At 44.7% G+C, this 20,658-nt stretch overlaps 1 protein-coding gene across 2 annotated transcripts in view; it reads left to right on the top strand.

The window, feature by feature from the left end:
* LOC138510510 (zinc finger protein 777-like) overlaps positions 1-20,658 on the top strand; it is a 367,312-nt gene that overhangs the window by 191,152 nt on the left and 155,502 nt on the right. For both annotated transcript variants that reach the window (XM_069626210.1, XM_069626209.1), the window contains exons 4-5: positions 19,546-19,659; positions 20,249-20,365. In XM_069626210.1, coding sequence (XP_069482311.1) covers positions 19,546-19,659; positions 20,249-20,365 — 231 coding nt within the window. The remainder of the gene's footprint in view (positions 1-19,545; positions 19,660-20,248; positions 20,366-20,658) is intronic.

Genomic DNA, 20,658 nt, shown 5'->3' with positions numbered 1-20,658 from the left:
CTCACATCTTGCCCACTGAAGTCTGTAAATACTTCTTCAAATCTGTTAAAATAATCTGTAGCTAACTCATCCTTGCCTTGTACACATGCAGTCAATTTGTCCCATTGAATTCTTTTCTCTGGGACAATTTCTTTTAATTTCTGTACTATGCGTGCTGGTAATGCTACCAGGTTCGGTCCTGGTGTTCCTCCAACCGCTTTATTCCTGTCTTCTATTATCAAGTCTGCTCATGTGGCGCCAAAGGTCGTTGTCATCCACCTTTCTTATTTGTTTCCATATGTTTGTTGGCAGGATCACTGGGAATATTAGGTCTATGTCACCCATGGTAAGCACGGATGATTGCAGGCAGGACTCTACTTCCTTGTAAAACCCCGCAGGATTCTTGCTTATATCAGGAATCGTCTGCTTTATGTTGTTCACCTCCTGTCTGGAGAAGGGGACATGCACATATTGGGCGGTATAATGGGCTGGTGTTACCTGCGCCGCTACATTGCCTGCTGCGGGAACCACTACTTTGGCCACAAAGATAGGTGGGACCTCTCTCATAGGAAATGCCCCAATTACTGTCTCTCCCCCTTCTCTCATGTGTAACAATATTCCCAGATCAAGCGATAGGGCTGTTTCTCCTGTCCCTCGCTCTAGTGCTCTTTTATATACTGCCATTATTTCGGGTGGGCTGGCCTTATCGTTTCTTATATCTTTGTCTAATAAATGTTCAGCCATCGACTGCAGTGCTTTTCTTTTCCTGGGCATGGAATATTCATCAAATATCTCATGTATCTCCATTGTGGGGATACTGGGATCCGACATCCATCTAAACGCTTCTCGTATACATACTTTTAACTTGTCGCCCCTCTATACTGACGACATTGAATGTCGTCAGTGTATATACGGCTCTACAGTTTCCTTCCTATGTCTCCCGATATCCCAACTCCTGTACCCAGGTGTTGGCATAATCATTGTCTAATTCATTTTTAAGTTCAAAAAGTCCATATACATGTTCTCTCACTTCTTCATCCCTCTCCCTACAGCGTGCTAATGCATTCAAATATAACAATCTCTGCGGTGGTAATTTCCCAATTAAGTGTTTCCATTTCTCCACCAAATATTCACCCATGCATTCCAACACTACCTGTCTTTCGTTGCTTCTTCGGAAGTCATACATCGAGGCCAATGCTGCCGTCCCATCATTCCCATCTATATACATCTCTGCCTGTTGCTGCAATTCCACCTTCCTTTCTTTGCTGATCGCGCTGCGAGTTACCCTCGTGTATCCCCGTTGTTCAGTCCCGCCTCTCGCCCCCGTGGTTTCAACTTCAACCCCGGGAGGAACAGAAGGTACCGAGTCTGTGTCTGAGGCGGGAGGTGCAGATGGGACAATGGGAACAGGGAGTGTCTGTTGTGGGCCTGGTTGGCTAATAGGAAGTGTTACGTGCGTGGTCTGTGGCTCTGGGAGGGCTTGAGCTACGGGCGGGGTTTGGGCAATAGTTACTGACGTGTCTGGCCTTATTTCTGATCTTGGGCCTTGTTTTGTATGGGTCAATATGTTTTCTATCAATTCATCTGCTATGTGTAATTCTCATTGTGGGTATATTTTTTCTATATTCAACTGGTCACGCCTACGTGCCCTTCTTAGACTCTCAGTCCACTCCTCCTCTTCTTTCTCTTCCGCTACTTCACCTTTCGATTTATGCCTGCGCGCATGCTTCGCTCTACTTCTAAATCGGAGCATTGCTTCCCTTCTCCAGTCGTTTATGGTTTCAAATGCTGCAGGACGCGCTTTCTTTCTTATCAACACCCTTTCCAAGTTATCTATTCTCGCTATCTCAAAACTACCATTAATCGGCCACTGATGGTCTTGTTGCTTTCTGGTTTGCCTATGCCAAGTCTCACAGAATATTATCGCACCCACTCCATACTTCACATACATCTCATACGCCGGCGTTCCCCCAGGTGGTACAATTTGGCCATCTTCCAAAGATTGTCTACCACAGCGGAAAAACCCCGCTAGGGTGGACAGTACCCCAGGCATGTTTCAACCTTCCCCCTGGTTAATCAACCTTACCTAGGGCGTTTGATTTTGCAAAGTCAACTCTCAACCAATATCAGGATTACTTTGAATCTGGCTATGACTCGCCTGATAAATCAAGTCGTCTGTATACTGACGCACCAAAAGATGTCGTGTCTGCGTTTCTTGGCTTCCGCCTCGTTTCGGGACCCTCGCCTCCTTGTTCTCTAGCCAGGCACGTCGATCAGGGATCAGATGTGTGCAGATCAGCAAAGGAGTCTCATCACTTCTACAGGGCACCCCGAACACCTCTCGATCCCGCCTCGATCGTCCCGTACTCGCCGTTCTCCGCCTTACTCAATTACAACGTATGCGATGGAACAAGTGGGGGAGGGTCCCTATTCGGGTGCCATCTTGAAAGGGGCCCTGAGGGGTCCCTTACGTCTATGGAAACAAGGCGAGTCACCACACATGATAGATACGCCAGACACAAGGTTGTATTCCCAAAGCTAGGGTTTATTACAAAGCAAAAGTCTCAGTTGGCCAACTCGGTCTCACGCCCCGCGACGTGTATCTCTAGACCTCGAGGGACGCAAGAGAGCGAATTACGTACATCAGTTACATATATACAAAATGCATATCAAACAATCAGCTATGACATGTTTAACACCCCCCTTTATTGGGTTTCTTTGAACTTGGGTGTGATGATGGACATTTTCGACAACTATGACACCTTCAAACATCTATTCTAGTAACAATTTGCAATTTGTGAGTGGGGAGGCATCTTTCAGTTGTTGAACAGAACACAGCGCTTCTGTTCTTGGAAGCGAGCTACATACGGGGGGAGAGTTGCATTCCAGACCTTGCTATCTATGAGGTGCTATTCGTGTCCTGGGAGCTGACATGCTCTAACGGGGCTCAGCAAAGGGGGGCCGTAAGAAGAGCATAATTCAAGCCTTTAGCTGCTTTATTCTAGCATATTCTACCATATAACGAGACTGGCTGGCAGCTGCGAAATGATTAAATGCCCTGCAGCTCTGCTTCAAGGCTTCATTAAGGAGGGAGCTGGGCATTCTTCCTGGCGCTGCCTACGTTGTGTTTCAATGAACTCTTGTTATCCTCGCGGCCCTGCGGCCTTGTCCTTTTACGTGCAGACAACAATGTTTTACAGTCGAGCAGTGTAAGCAGAAAATGTACTACGAAGCAATAAGAACAGATAGCAATGAGCAATGGTTAGAAAACAAAATGGCGATTCTTGTTACATCAAAATGGCCGTTCATTGGCAAACTCGGAAACCTATATTCTGTCACATCGTGCATGAGACGGTTGGCCCACGGCCATCGAAATACGTTTGCGGTCACAAAGTAGAGGTATCCATTTTTCTAGACTGACAAACCCTATACCAGTGCCTCCTCCAGGTAAACTTTCACCGACATCCTCTTTGTTGTTGCCTCACCAGACCTATGGACTTTTCATAGGGTCTCTGTGCTCTCTCCTTTCGCTTCTTCCCCCCATTAATAGTGGCACCCGGTGGAAGGCCCTCCTGGCCTCCTTCCACTCCTCTAAGGTCATCATTAATGTTTATGCAAATGGCACCGTCTTGGTCCTAGGCCCTCGGGCCAACCTTCTCCTGTTTGATAGATGCGTCCCGCGTCTCATCAATGTCTTTTCTTCTCCTGCTGTCCCCTCTCCCCCCCTCCACAGCTTGGCTACCTTGCCCTCTCCTCCTTCCTCTTCTGCCCCCACTCGGGCTTCTTCTAAACCTCTGCAGGGTGTATCTCTGATTTGTACCCCTCTCCAGAAGTTTTTCAAGGACGGCAACCTTCTCCATATTGCCACTCTAAACTCTTGCTCTGCTGTCAAACACTCTTCTGACATCTGCCGCCTTCTGGAGGAACTTGACCTCGATGTCTTCGGTCTCACCGAGACATGGTTCACGGCTAGCTCTGTCACAAGTTTTGACGCTCTCCTCCCTGACGGCTACAAGATAAGATCCTCTCCGTGCCCAGGTCCAACAGTCCCGGATTGTCCATGAGTGGATTCCTGCCTCTGTCATTTCTACACAGGCCTACTCCTCTTTCGAATGCCTTGTCTGCAGCCTTTCTCTCTCCCAGCCATTCCTTTACTGTGGCTACTATCTATCGTCCTCCTGGTCAGATCTCCTTCCTCTCTGAGTGGGCGGACCTCTCCTCTTCCCTCCTGGTCTCGACCACTCAACTCCTTCTTCTTGGAGATTTCAACATCCACCTGGATGCTTCCTGTCCTTCTTCTGGACTCTTTCACGACCTTTGCGACTCTCTCTCACTCGCTATTCTCCACTCTGGCCCGACTCACTCTGCAGGGCACACTCTGGATGTTCTGATCTCCTCAGCTCTCCCCTCTCCTAGAGTGATCACTTTCTCCTTTACTCCCATCTCACCCTCTCTACACCCCCAGGCCAAGCCAACTCCAGCGCTGCCACCCTCCTTCTTGGTCATCCGACCCATGAAGCACGTGTCAGTTGAGGCTTTCGCTGCCACTTTCTCACCCACCTCCCCCTTTGGCCGACTCACACCCTGACACAGCCCTTTTCATGCTCCACTCTGCTATATCTGATACTCTTGATGTTCTTACCCCTGTCAACAGGATCCGCCTGAAGCCCAAAACCAAGTGCAACTCTTGGTATGACTCACACCTCGTCACCCTTAAACCGAAGTGCAGGGTGGCTGAGAGGAAATGGCGTGCTTCTGGTACATCCTCTGACAAACTGGCCTGCCGCCTGCTCCAAAGGCAATACCGACTCTCTGTCCTCACCAAGGAGAGAGCTCACATCCAAGTCTGCGTCTCTGCGTCATCCAGCAACTAGGCTGAACTCTTTAAAATCTACAAGGAACTGGCCAATCCTGCCGCAGTCTCTACCTCTCCTGTCCCTTCCCAGGCCCTCAGTATGGCTCTGGCTTCTCATTTCATCTCTAAAACTCAGGACAACCTGTCGTCTCTCCTCCTCTCCACTTCCTCCCTCCACTCCCTGTTCTTCCTCTGGCCCTTCTTTGGCTACCTCTCCTTCTCTGCCTGTCCCCTGTTCTCCCCAGACAAGGTTTCTAGACAAGTCCGATCTATGAAAGTCTCGTCAAAACAGGTTCACCCCTGCTCCTCTAAAACCATCAAGAACCACATTGACTCCCTGGCTCCTGCCCTGGCCGACTTCTGCATCCACTTCTTCGCCACTGGAGTCTTCCGTTTCCCCCTGAAGCACTCCCTTGTGCACCCTCTTCTTAAGAAACCCTCTGCCGACCGTCTTGCCCGGCCAACTATCGCCCAATCTCCATCACTCCTTTCCTTGGCAAACTCCTGGAAAAGCTGGCCATCTCCCAGCTTAATCTTCACACTGAATCTGTTGGTTGCCTCCATGACTATCCGTCTGGCTTCAGAGCTGCCAGAAGCACGGAAACTGCTCTCCTGAACATCAGCGAAGATCTGCTCTCAACCTTGACTCCAACACCCCTGTGTCCTCATCTTACTTGATCTCTCTTCTGCCTTTGATACGGTCAACCATGCCATCCTGCTCAATCGTCTCCGTGATAACCTGGGTATCACTGGTCAGGCCCTAGCGTGGCTGACTTCTTTCCTTTCTGAAGACCCTCCCAGGTTCATCTTGGGTCCTTCCTCTCCTCTATCTCTATCTCTACTTGTGGTGTTCCCCATGGGTCTAACCTCTCTCCCTGGCTGTTTAACCAATACCTGGCACTTCTTGCCCACCGCATCGCCGCATCCTGCCCCAACTTCCATTGCTATACGGATGACACTCAGCTCATTTTCAGGCTACCCTCAGCCACCTCGTCTCCCTCTTTCATCTCGGACTGTCTGTCCGCCATCCAGGAGTGGTGTCCTGCCAATGATCTCTGCCTTTATGCCAGTAAGACTGAGATTCTCCTCATCAGCACTTTCACTCCCTCCTTTCCTGTCACTCTCTGGCCGGCCTCTCTTGGCCCTCCTGCGCCCACCTGTGAAGCTAAAATCCTTGGGGTCATCTTTGACTCCACACTCTCCTTACATCTCTGACGTTTCTAAGAAGTCTCACTACCAGCTGCACCTCCTCAGAGGTATTCTTCCTTTCCTCTCCTTCCCCCAGAAGCTCACTGTATCCAGAGCTCTGGTACTCTCTAGGCTAGACTATTGCAACAGCCTCTTTCTAAATCTGCCTGACTCTACTGTCCGCCCTCTGCGAATTATCCAGAACAGGACTGCGAGACTTGTCCTTGGCCTAAAGCCCAGGGATTGTATCTCTCCAGGACTGAAATCTCTGCACCTGCTCCCAGTGGCTGTGAGGATTATGTTCAAAACCCTCTGCATTGTCTACAAGGCCTTCTGGGGCCTGAGGCCTCAATACCTTCAACTCTCTCTTCCTAAATATCTTCCTTCCAAGCAACAAGTTGGTGGTAGATCTCTCGCTTCGGCTGGGGCCTCCCTCTGGAACAGCCTCCCTGCCTCACTGAAACCCGAGGAGAACCATCTACGGTTCTGGAAGCACCTCAAAACCTTTCTCTTTGCTTCTGCCTTTTCTCCTCCTCTCCCCTGCTGAATCCCTGGCTTAACTGCCCTGGTTACCATTGCGACCCTGTGATCTCAGGCCCAGGTCCCCTCCACTGCCAGTTGCACACCTGCACTGCCTTCCTGGCAACCCCCGCACTCGGGACTGTCTCTGTATCCCTACAGTTTCACTACCAGCACTTGACCCCGGATGTCTGCACTTGCCCTTGCACTTGCCACCAGCTGTCCGTACTTATTATTCTATTATCTCCTCTGCCCTGCACTTTCCCCCTTCCCATGCACTTGCGCGATCTGAATGACACCTGATCCAGTAGGATGGCTGTCTCCTCTGTTCCCCCTCCCTTGCCTCGTCGCGCCTTGAAACACTTGTTTATAGGCGCGTTATAAATGCCATATCATATCACTCACTGTTTGCTTCTTTTGGTAAACTCCTTGTTGTAACGAGGCATCCCAAAAATATCTGCAGTTTTTGCTTGTTCCCTTCCAACTTTCTCGTCGTGTGCAAGTAAAGCCAGTCTTGTTCTGGCCTCCATACAGTCTGTGCCAAAATGCAACCTTTTAGGCCTGTACTTTAGGCACATATTATGGAACACCTCCAAACCTCCGGTGTGGCAGAATTCGGGGAGTCCCCTCATGTCTCTTGAAAGCATTTTGTCATACACAATCTTCTCAAGTGCTCTGTGAGGAGGGGAGCCTTGAACCAACCACATTTTCTTACGCTCCTGCTCCTTGTTCAATGGTCCATGTGCACATTTGTGGAAATGTTACTTTTCTTTCCAAGAGTGTAAGTTAGCGCAATGGTGCATCAATGAACGCCATTTTTCAAGCAGAATATCTACAGATCATCACAATTTTTTTAGCTCTGCCAAAGATGGTTGCTTTTAGACTGTGACCAATTTAACATGTTTTCTGTAGCCTTTTTTCCCCAGCAGCTGTCAATTCTTTTTCGTAATTGATGTTGCGACGTGCCATACATCATATTGATACTTTGGTAATTGCTCTCGCATGGCCTTGGATATGGAAACGCGCCTGTCAGGGGCTATCGGGTCTATTTGCATTCCTCTGGATTTCAGAAGTTCCATGGATTTGATGAAACCATATTTTTCCATGGCAACTGAATATGTACATTCAGATACTTGGACGACGACTGAGCTCACTATTTCTTTGGTTGCCATGCCTTGGAAATGGTAAGTGTAGCATTTAGCAGAAAAACCAGACTGTCAAACTGTCCATTACCAGCAAGCCAGAGCCTTTTGCCAGCGAGAGCATTGTCCATTGACGTCTGTTTGAGTGTCCATGCCTGGCTGATAGTGGGGAACAAGAAATCCTTCTGATGTTTGTAGTACTGAGATTTTGAAAGGAACTAGAGTTCCAAAAAGTTAGAAAAACTTGAAATTACAGTGTGCGTTGATCCGCTAAACAACAAAGCAGATGAACAAAGTATGTTTCCAGCAGGCACTTTCCAAGTGTAGGTTGAGCAGGTTGGACATGTTATAAAAGGCATAAATTAGTTTTGCAAAATTGATTAGCTGAAATTGCTAAATAAAAACAAATTGATTTAGTAATCCAATTTAAATAATTAGCAATTTTTATATCACTATTTTCAATGGGATGAGCAGTCAACTACAACACGGCATCAATAATCAACGGTTTCTGGGTGTGCCATTTTTATTTTATTATCAAGTTAGACTAGTTTGTCAGTGTTTGGCATACAAGTGAACAAACACAAACTACTGGTTCATTGAAAACTTGGTAAAAAATGTTTTAAATGACTGTAAGGCTACAATGTGTTTTGGGCAAGGTATGCCTTTACTCACCACCACCAGGATGTCTAGGCGTTTTAATACTTTTCAGTGGAAGTTGAGTGTTTCAGATCCTCTTTTGCGACAGACCCCGTTGCTGTGTATTTCTTGGTCTTCATTATAATGTATGCATCCCATGGGTGCCTCAGAGTATTTTTCTCAGCTCCAGGCAAAGGGGGACATCAACAATGATGTTGAAATGTGCCCCCCGATCTGTGATCAATGACAGATGAAGATGTGTCACAGCTCGTGGGGGCCTATTTTAACATGTTGGGGGACCCCCTCCTTACCTAGAGCAGATAAACAGCTTGAGGAACAGTTGCATACATTATGATTGAGACAATGGGCTTAATAGCCACAGATTATCACAAGACGGCCAGCCAGCTGGGAGCTGAAACACTAAATGTTCACAAAAAGCTATACATTTTGCGTCAACAAGGGGCTAATGTAGAACAACCTGGTAAAAAGGCAAAGAGTGATTAGAACACGTTGGTATGCTTTGGTATACCGCATAGGCCCGGGGAGGTGATGTCTGGAAAGGCTCCAGCAAATGCAGCTTGTAACGTGTACTCTGCAAGGTGCACATTTAAAGTCCTGAATGAAAGCAGTTGCTGTGTCACAAGACTCTTGACTGCCAACATGGGGGCAATTGCTATGGGGGGAGCCCTTAGGGTCGGACACCTTTCAAATGAAAAAGAGGAAAAACCTAAAAGCCGGCCCTGCTGCAGTCCTGGGTTTCAACCACATTTAGGCCTCATGCCTGCAGGCTGTTATCAGTGCAGGGCTGACTGTTAGCAAATGGCTGGGAATAATATTTCTTTCGCTGATCGGGTGGGAGAAACATTCTTTCCTGACACTTGCCAGCACACAGCGCCACACTGATAACACAGCCTGCAGGCATAAGGCCTTCTAAATGTTCTTTGAAAGGCGGGACACCAGCGAATCACTGCAGTCGCACGGTCCAAAAAATATTTAGAAGGCCTTATCCCTGCAGGCTGTGGGCGGCTTGCTGGACGGCAGCGATTGTTCCTCTGATGGCGTGAAGACATCACTTGGAAGTGTTCCCACTCTCCCAGCAGAGGATCCCATGCTGGGGAAAGGAAGGGGGCAGTGGAAACGCGCCAATCAAAGAAACAATCACTACCCCACGCTTCAAGGACATTAAGAAGGCCTTATGCCCAGCCCTGGTCATTGGGCCGGATTTTCCCAGATCTGGGATCCGACAAAAAATGTCTCTGATCCAATTTGCACCGTTCCAGTGTTTTAGTGTTCCCGGTATGCTTTTGTTGCTGACTGGTTCAGGTCATCTGGACCAAAGTCAAGAAACGTACCCACAAGACCACTGAACATCTTATCAGGACACTTCTGAATATGCATGTTTGCATTGTATTCTAGAAAGCGTTTCAGTACAGCTTTGCAGGTTTAAAAGGTGTGCACCTTTTTATACTTTGTTTGCAACATTAAGGAAATGCTCCTCCTTCCTTGGGTTATTTTTCCAGTTGTTTATTTATAAATAAATCTCCTGAAATGGAAATGTTTATTCATGGGGGGGCTGACGAAATGCTCCCGAGTACCTCTCTCTAATCCCCCCCACCCCCAACCCATGCTGGTGGGATCCCACAGTTAATAATTTACATTTTTAGCACTACTTAAGCCTGCAGGCTGCTTTATCTGGGGGGCTGCAAGAGCCCTGCACTGATAACACAGCAGGATGAGGCTTTCTTAAATGTTCTTTTAAGTGCAGAAACACAGCGAATCACTGCATTCCTACACTTCAAAGACATTAACAGGGCTGAGCGAAGGTGAGCCAGGGTCCATTTCAAACATTTGCTTGGTGGCACCCTGCCAAGACCTTGACTCAGGACCGTGAAGATGTTTATTGGCCCATTTCAACATGTTTGGGTCCCTCCCTGCTTAGAGCAGAGGAAAATAGTCTTAATCACTAGTGGGGTGTATACATTATAATGGAGACCAAGAAATAGATGATCACGAAACAGCCAACCAGCATTTAGCACAAACACTAAACATCCACTCAAAAGCTTACTGCTTCTTTGTCAGCTGGGACGGATGCAGAGAAACCAGAGTAAAAGGGCAATGATGTGATCAGCCCACGTTTGTATACCCCGAATGAGGAGACCGCATTAAGGGCTCCAGCAAATGCATCTTGTAGAAGGCGCTCTGCAAAACGCACATTTAAAGCTTGAAAAAAATAAGTTGCTTCTGTCAGAACACTGCTGACAGCCAACATGGGGGCAGTTGCTGAGGGCCCCTCTGAGGCTTGAGGCTCTTTTCAGTTGAGAAGTTGGAAAGGCCCAGGCACCATCCCTAGCCATCAAGGCATTTTGCCTGCAGGGTGTTTAAATTTTCTTTGAAGCTTGTTGACACTTTTAAAATGTTCTTTGAAGTGCAGGACAGCAGCAAATCACTGCTGTTTCGTGCTTCCAAGAAGGTTTAGAAAGCCTTATGCCTACAAGCTGTGTTATCGGCGTTGGAAGCACACATCCCCTGCACTGATGACAAGCCTGCAGCCATAAAAGGGACTACAAATTAAGTTAATCTTACCTTCGGCAATGGGCTGAAGTTAGCTTCTTATTCACCCTTCAGCATCCATGTAAAAGACTGGGCAGCCAAGCTGCCCATGACTCGAGCTGCTCGTGCCACTCTTCTGCACGTTTGCTTGGCTGACACAGCACCTGGGCTGGGCACATACATGAATACAATGTTTGAGCCCAGCACAGGATCCTCTACCTCTACCTCTTCCACTGCCTAGCCTGGAAGCTGTGCAGCCCAAGCCCAGACAGGCCAGGCTAACTAAATGAATACTCTTCTAAAAATCATGTTGCAGTTAGTGTGACATGATAATTTATATAAAAAGCAAATAGTATTGTATCGCAAACTGCGATGCGATACAACCTATGTTATGCCTTGTGGTGTACACAGCTAACGTTGGGCTTCAGGTTGGTGCCTTTTACTGCACGAACTTCACCAACGTCTTCCCACAAATCCCCCTATGCAATTTATGATCACATTTAATAATTTTCATGATCTCGATCGGGCAGCAGTTGAATACAATGTATTTTGGTTCCTTAGCCCATCGTCCAGAAGTATAGTGGTTTACGATTCCATGGTGGTGGACAAGTCCTCAACACTAATAAAAGTGAAGTCCACATTATGAGCACAATCGTCAATCCGTAGCGAAGATGCTTCGGTTATTTGTGTGTGATATTTCCGATTTTTCCATGTGTATTGGGGAAACGGGGAACATTGTCTGTTTCTTAGATAGCATTTTTGTTGGAGGGTGTGGTTTGTGTGAGTGGTTCTGCAAGCAATTCTGTAACATCTTCTGTGTTGTATGTTTTCTCTGGGTGAAATTGTGTGCTGTAACAATGACCAGGGTTACTTTCCATGGGTCACTGCTGACATTCAATTCAAATTGCGGCCAGTGGACATCTGCATCACGACACTGAATCTTGCGAGGACCAGGCTGAGCCTCAATATTTAGCTGCTTTCAAGTGACACCGGTTTGGCAAGCAACGTCATTAGTTGTGTAGTCTTACAGTCCAGCCTGCAGCAAAAAAATCTTCCAGGTCAACACCAACACCAATCCTGATAACATCAAACCTTTCAGCTTCACACCCCTCTCTATCCCTGAAGTTGAGCACATTATCAACAACCTTAAGCCCTCTGTCAGGGCGACCCCTGCCCAGCATCCATCATTAAGGAGGTTTTGCATAGTCTAGCACCCTTCATAACCTCCCTCATAAACTCCTCCTTCAGCTCTGGGACTGTCCCTGACAACCTAAAGGATGCCTGGGTCATTCCCCTCCTTAAAAAACCTACTTTGGACGCCAACATACCCACTAACTACAGGCCCATCACTACAGTCCCGTTTCTACTGAAGATTCTTGATCGTGCTGCGTACCTGCAGATCCAAGATTATTTGGAAACTAATAATCTCCTGGGACTCGGGCAATCTGGCTTGCACCCCCGGCACGGCACGGAAACCGCCCTCCTCGATCTTAAAACACAGATTGAAGACTTAAAAGATAAGGGCAAGTTAGCCCTCCTTCTTCTATTAGACCTCTCTGCAGCCTTCGATTTAGTAAAGCACCAAATCCTTTGCCGCCACCCTAAAACCGCTGCCCACTTCTCGGACAAAGCCACGACATGGATCACCTCGTTCCTGGAAAATATACCCATGAGTCTTCTCCCCTTCTGCCACTGCCAACCCTGCGCCGGTCACCTGCGGGGTTCCACAAGGATCGTGTGTTTCCCCAACACTCGATAATGTATTCACGAAACCACTCTTTGACATATTGGACTATCTGGGTGTCACATATACCAACTACGCTGATAACACCCAGATACTCATCCCCATCTCTGGTGATGACAAAACTAACACCCTTGCCATCAACTCCATTTACCAAGTCATTTAGGCCTGGATAGCGCAACATGAACTGTGCCTGAATGATGAAAAGATGGAAATTCTTATCCTAGGCTCTCACCAAAGACTTAGTAAGCTTGATCCGTCTTTCAAAACATTCACTATTGATGGCAATTCCATCAAAGTAGCCAAAGACACAAAAGCGCTTTGATTCTATATAGACTCCTCTCTCTCACTATCCAGGCAAATCAACGCAGTATCCTCTGCCGCATCATATATCTGCAAGCTCCTCACGGCATGCCGTCCATTCCTCTCACCAGCCAACTGCACTACTCTAGCCAGGACCTTAGTCCTATCTAAAATAGACTACGGCACCAACCAATGCAACCTCAATAAATTACAGATCATACAAAATAATGCTATTAGAGTGGCATTAAAAATCCCCAGGAACTCTCACATCTCGGACTCTAGACAAAGTCTCTGCTGGCTCTGTCTCCCAAAGAGCCTCACTCAAAGCGTTAGCGCTTACTCACAAAAGCATCACAAATCATGCACCCAGCTACTTGGCCAGCAGATTCTCTCTACATACCTCCTCAAGACCAGTTAGAAGTGCTCAAGTCAGCTGTCTTTCCATCCCCCGCTTCAACCTCCAAAGATCAGGCGGGAGCAGCTGCCCAGTCCTGGCTGCAAAACTTTGGAATACTCTACCAAACCTACTCAGAGCACAACCATCCTTCTTGGTCTTCAAGAGCAAAGCCAAAGCCTGGTTGTCTTCCCAAGACCAACCATGATTCCCTGAACCAACTGCTCACCCTGACTCGCTACACCAGCGCCACCCTGTTAGATGCCTCTCCTTTCTGTTCATTTCATGTATAGTATCAGTCTGTTAACTGAAACTAACTATTTTATTGTATTACTTGTACCTGCACCTTGTTGTATGTAACTTGTTCTATACTGGACACCTCAACTATGCACCCTCACTATGTCTGTAACCCATGTTATGCGCCTGTATGCCCTTGGGCATGGTGCGCTTTATAAATAAAATAAATACAAAATGCAAATAGTCTGAGTTTTTATGCTGCTCCTTCTTCCTAGGCATCCAATCGTAGAGAAAAAAAACATGCTTAATTTATAGGAGACATACAGAACATATGAATTACAACATAAACATTTAATAGCAATGAAATGACTGACTAATAAACCACTTATTTTTTTTTTAAAACCCATTGTTATGTGCCCTTGTTTTCCGACTTGTCCCTGGAACAGTCAAATTGGATTTGCCGAACACCAGACCCAGCTGAAAAACAGCATTTTAAAATTGAATAAACCTTGTATGTGCTCTTCCAATTAAAGAATCATATATACATATATAACAAAATGTCACTATGGAAACCATTACATCACAGTTAAAATGGGTAACTGATATTTATTTTACAATATCTTATGTATACCTTTTGACGATATCGCTTCAATTACGACCGCTTCAGAGTACATTCCTTGTACATAACAAATTCAAAGAACATTGATTAAATTGTTAAACAATTTAATGTTAAAATATTTGATCTCACAAAGTACATCTTGAGAAAGTTGACTGAATGATTGTCGACCTTACAATATCAGTTAAACTATGTAAAAAGAAGTGGTTAATCATCTGATTACAATTTTCAAATTAGTATTGACGTCGAACACTGTGAACATGTAACATTTTAAAAAGACATAAATGAAAACTGTACGTGTTAACCTTCACAGATGTTGCAGGGAGTTGGTGCGAGATTATCCTGCAAAACATATTGATTAAATTGTGGCCACTTTAATGCGTTAAAGTGTTATTTTGTTTCAAAGATTCAATTTTTCGCTAAGCAGCTAAAACTTTATAAACCACATACACCATTCATATAGTTGAAAGGGTCTATGTTATTCAGTGAAAAAGTACATTTTTCTGACTGATTACTTTCATTGTTGCATATGTTTCTGTGATAAATACATCAAGGTTGTTGATGTAATGGTTTGCAATTTGCTGACAGTATTGCAAATTATAAAACAAATAATAACTTGCATGTAAAAAAGATTGTTAATCAATAACTATTAGTATAAATCAATAAATAACTTCTCATACCTCATCCTCCAGACCGGTTGCAGTAGAAGACTAGTATGTTGTTGAAGTTCCAGGCTCCACCTATATAACAGTAATTGTAATAATAAAGATGTAACATCAACCAAAAGAAATTACATGTAAAAGATGGTTGATATTGACAAAGAAGCCTACAAGCCATTTTGAATCAAAAGCTAATATTATACATAACAATGATCAATATGTTTTAAGTTGAACTTGAAGAAATACATACTCTGTATAGTCTCATCTGAAGGAATATTCTAAAAATCTTACTTGAAAGGTGAGTGAGGTTGCTGTTGACTCCGGAATAGTGGTCGATGTAGCATCGGTCCTTTTAATCGCTGTATATATTTGTACCATTGTTCACTAGAAAATGGACATTAGTATTATAATTTAGACCACATCAAAAATGATAAATGGTTTGTGTGCAAGTTGCTTAGCCTCACCATTAGGATGTTGATTTGTCTGTGGTTTCCTCCATGGTAACAGTCTGTAATTCCATCAGTGTGGTCCATTTAAAAAAACGGACGTGATGTTAGTGTGTTTTGAAAGGCTCCCATTGCACTGAACTATTTGAGTATCTCTAAGTAGGGATACACAAAGTAAGCTTAAGTTCAAAATGTACAAACCACAGTACACTGTGTCACAAAGGAAACTTGTGTAATAAAATATCAATCGAAATATTCCCCAAAAAATGAAAACTCTTCATTATGTTACCTGTTCCCAGACTATTTCAATACATTGAGTGGTCATTTATAAGACCTTTTATACAGGCAAATTTAGAAAATGGTAAAAAACATTTAAAAATATACTGTCCACTACTCACCTGGGTCAGCGTATGCTGAAATTCAGTTGGAACTGCATTGGGAAGTAATTTGCAAAGGAGTTGGGGGCGACGCTTTTTAGTGTACTGTGATTGTTGGTACATATCATCTGAGAAGTGCATTCTGCAGACGCGTAATCGATTGCCCCTCACGTCATCCAAGACATCCTTGGCTCTGCTTTCAATTCCGGACACTGGAAATCCGAAGCTCAAGAGCCATTTTCTTATTAAATTTGGAGCTACAAGAAGGACTGTACTGTTGACTTTTAGCATGGCTGTTATTAATGCAACCCAAAACGATACAAGAAGGCATTGTTGGATTGTCCCTATGATCTGTTAAAGAAATATAAATACAAAATCAAACATCATATTCCTTTATAAAAAAAAATGGCACCTAGAGCAAACATGCATTGAAAACGTGCACTACGAAAGATTACATTTGGAAACAATACTCTGTAATCTTATGTGCTAATTACAGAGTTAAAAATGCGTAGGACGGTTCATAATGGTGTGGACTTTTGGAATAAAATAAATGAGAATAGGGTGTACATTGAGTGTGAAGCAATAGAAAGTGGCCTAGCAGAGAACGTTGACACTACAGAAAACAATAGTAAAGGTTGACTTGCCGTTAATTAGAACAACAGATGAGCTGGCTCAGCAAGCAAGGTAAAAAGTGGAGCGCTGGCGATATCCATTGTCGATCTCACAGATGTTTTCTTGTTAACCCCCACATTGTTTATAAAGGATTACAGAAGTGGATGTGCATGTGAATGTCTGACGTGTTCGTTCACACCTAGCAGGCCTCTGTGACCATGTTGGACCTCCTCAATCCCGCCAGTGCAGTCCCCTTGCGTGCGTGCGGCCACAGGTGTGAACTGTCGTTGATAGTCAAGGGGGATGGATATGGATAAGGTGAGCCCAATAGGCCCGGAACACAGTCAAAGGACACAGACAACTGTTGGTTGCAGGGATGGGGTCTTCAAAGGGGAGTCTGGAGACATTGAATCTGGGGTGGCCATGTGGATATGGGTGCCCATGTGAAAGAACCCTTTGTGGTGTACATGGTATTCAGCACCTTCAGCATTTCCACCTTCTCTGCTACACACCCACAGGTGCAAACTGTCATTGATAGCGGAGGGGGATGGATGTGGATTAGGTGAGCACAATAGGCCCGGAACACAGTCAAAGGACACAGACCTATTTTGATTGCATGAACATGTTCTTCAACGGGGAGTCTGGAGACAGAGTGTGGGGTGGCCATGTGCCCATGCAAACCATTTGTGGTGTACATGGTATTCAGCACCTTGATCATTCCCATACTCCCAGCCCCCTGGCGAGCGCACGCCCACAGGTGTGAACAGCCATTGATAGCTGAGGGGGGATGCATGTGGATGAGGGGAACGCGATAGGTCAGTAAACCTGTTAAAGCACACCAATATTTAAAATACTCTTAGATGTTTGGACGTGTTGTGGATTTACAAAAAATGTCTAACAACTGTTCAGATTAACTGATTTATTTTTTTGTATTTCATTTGGTAAAGTGGGTCGCAATGACACTGAAAATTATACTTCTGAGGTTGCGGTACTGTCTGTATAAATCCACTGTATTGTCCGTGGTCACTGGGGAATTCATCACAAATGGCTCAAACCAGACAGGCCGGTATTACTTGTCGAACGCAAAATCCCAGTCTTCCATGAATCCACCATGTAAAGGCACGATATGCCACTAGTTGTACCACCTGTGTAAGACATACAGAAATAGTATACTTGAATGAACCCATTAATTGCATTTTTCTTATTTTCACTAACTTGCAAAATGTCAGGCATTGGTACCTTTTTGTGCAAAGTACTGACAGTACTTGTGATTTCAAGTAGGGATCAATTCGAAATCTGAATGCACATTCCAGCAAAATCTGTTTGGGAGATACTTCGAAGTGAAAGAAACTAAATTGTTCGGATGATAAATCTAAAGATTAACACTTTGGTTTCAGATTAGAATCAGTAATTTATTCAATTTACAGGAACCCTCTTTTGTCAGTGATCCATCCAAGTTATATTGATGTAGGGGAACACCATTATGTTAGCCGTCTCGGTCGTCAAACACACAACATATTTAGAGTGAATGTATTCATTACTTGGATTACGAGGGCGAACTGTAGCTCGAAATTCGTGCATAAGGACCATCATCCTTTGCAACACAGATCTTGTAAGGCAGGCGGCCCTGAAGTCATGCAGCTCGGTAACTCATAGTGGTCTTGTGTCTTCAGCAATGTAGGCCAAGCAGCCATAGTTTTCTCTGCAACAGCAGTTCTCCACAAGAGAAGGCATAAGCTCACAACAATGGCAGGTATGCCAGGTGGAAACGTCTTCCATGCGATTGGGTTCAGGGTCCGGTGATTGATCCTTATGATTTTAATCTGATTCCACATAGTCATGATTTTTTTTTCTCAAGGATTTCCTCTTCTGAATAGTCAGGCTCATACAGGGAGAACTGAATTGTTGCAATCGTTCCTGAATAGTGAAGAAGCACAGAATCAACAGTGAGGTAAATAAAAACGTTTTGGTTTGTGTACAGTAAAGAAAAAGAGATTTCCCATTAACATTGAATGTTAAAGAAAGACAAGCGAAGAAACAGCCATGGGACAGAAACACATTGTGAAAAGACCAGATTAACAGGCTCAAACTTTAAAAGCTTCCAAGGACATATGTTTGAGTTAATTCATTTTAGGCAGTATAAGTACCGGTTCTCAGTGTGCGGTACTTGGCAGATAACTGAACCGAGCAGAAACGCGTCAGGGAAGCTCAAAATGAAATGCACTGACACGAAGGGAAAAAAAACTCCAGCATTGTGTGATCAGAAAGGGTTTGTTAACACTTGTCGAGGAGCGACGCGTCTTGCCATTTCCATGGACACATGTCAATAGATTGCGCACAGAGGACGTTTACATGAGACATGCATTGGCGTTGTGAAAAGGGGCGTGAGCGTCTAGTGATGTCAACTTGAGGGGCAAGTGATCTGAATTAGTGGCACGGGGCACTTGAACTTAAGGCAATGGATCAGCAGATAAGATTAGCAAAAGATGGTGTTACCCGACCCATCGTTTTGGCATGTGTTAAAGTGAGAAAAACATGGGTAAATTGCATTGGAATGTTTTTTTCAGAACGATCGATGTATGCTCTAAAAAATAGGCCTGATCGATTGGCCCAAAAACATTTCTGACCAAACTACCCCTTTAAGGTAAATGGTATTCCTTATAAAACTTTAGGACATGAGATTTAACCCAACACTTTTCCCCCCATTTTCCACCCCTCCTTAATCTAAGCATTTCCTGCTCAGTCACGTTATGACTGAGAAGTTTGGTCTAAGTTGGTGGAAGCCCTGAAGGTCGTCTAAGTTTAGTCTCTCCAAACCCTATGCCAGGTTGTTGTGAAAAATCCTCCCAGCACCTATGAATCCTCAGTCCCTCCCCTTCCCCTAGCTCCTGTTGTCTTTTCTGTCTCGTGCCTTAATCTCAATTTTAATACTGTAGGCACCTAATTAACAATAAAGTTGTGCTACCGCAGATGTTCTGTGGTTCATCCTGTTCAAATGTCTGCACTGGAGCTATGCTATAGGCATGGGTTAGATTACATTTGAATTGAGTCTCATTATTTGTTCAGTTCAGCTCCTTACTGACTTGTATTAAGATTGTTGTATGTATTTCTGTATGTTATTGGTTTAAAAACTTAAAGCAATAGCAATTATTTCTTCCTAAACTTGGATATATAAAAATAATTGCTTTACGATATATTAAACTAAATAATCCTTCGAGAAACTATTGATGTAGACGTTTTCTATTTATTACTCTCCTTCTAATAAATCATGCATTCATATCATTTTGACAGGCTATCCAATGGTCAATCCTGACACGTCAGTTCGGATTAATATACGGGAAGAGACCAATCTCTGGGATGCAGAGGAACTAGAGAGAACAGCTGGTATTAATGAATCTGCCTCCTGTAAGTACATCTGATGCAAATCAAAGGGTATTTTGTCTGCCATTTATTTTTAGTATTACTACATGGAAGCTGCTTTTCAATCGAGATGCCACTCTGTGACGAAAATAAAAAAATGTTAAGGGATTGCTTCTAAATCACTAAGGCTAACCTTGCAAAACAGTCCAACCTTGCCCCAAAAGGAACATTTGGGGCTGAACCGTTAGGCGATTTCCCCCGCTGCACAAGCCAACTAGCATCCTTTGACTCATTTTCACTTCATTGTTGTCATTTCTTCAGTCCCGAACATAAGGACCAATGGGTCTTTCTGGAATTACCACTTCATACATTAGGTAGGCATATCTAGACGAGGTCTCCTTGTTGGCTCTGCTTACAGACTGTACTTGACCTGTGGCCTGGGAATTTGGGCTAGAATGGTCTGATCAGAAAATGACTGATGCTTTTCTGTAACAGAAAAGCTATACACGATGCAAACCGTTCCTGGGAGCATTTCTAGTGATCTAGAAGGGTCAGCTTAAATGTTTCCATTACCTTTTTTCCTGTGGAAAGAAAAGTATGTCATTTGTTTAACCCTCCTGTATTCTCTGCACAGACGGTTATCCTCCTATCCACCCAGACATGTTACTTCAGATGCAACAAGAGGACGAGATGGATTCCGCGGATTGGTCTGGCTCAGAAGGATCAGACGTCCGTGTTTGTCCTTCCAAAGGTGAGTTGGACTCTACCGTCAAAAATAAGTGGCATTTATTTTGGCTTCCTGTAGTTATATTGCAGGAATAGACTTGATATCCCACAACAAAAGAATGCTTCCTTCAACGATTTGTCCGTTGGCATTTGGCCTAGGAGACTGTCAACTACCAGTCAAGCTTTTTATCTCTTTTGTAAGCTTGCCAAACCATTCCGGGGCTACCCTCATTCCAGTTCGGGGAAACGTTCAGTCTCTGCATGTATGGTAGCCCTGGTGCAAGACAGAGTGTATGTCCTGTTAGGGCAAACTCTCTC

Source organism: Ambystoma mexicanum, chromosome 6p (genome assembly GCF_040938575.1).
Source record: "Ambystoma mexicanum isolate Mex_15411 chromosome 6p, UKY_AmexF1_1, whole genome shotgun sequence".
Classification (NCBI taxonomy): domain Eukaryota; kingdom Metazoa; phylum Chordata; class Amphibia; order Caudata; family Ambystomatidae; genus Ambystoma; species Ambystoma mexicanum.
The sequence above is the reverse complement of the archived record's forward strand: the minus strand, read 5'-3'. Positions and strand labels throughout refer to the sequence as shown.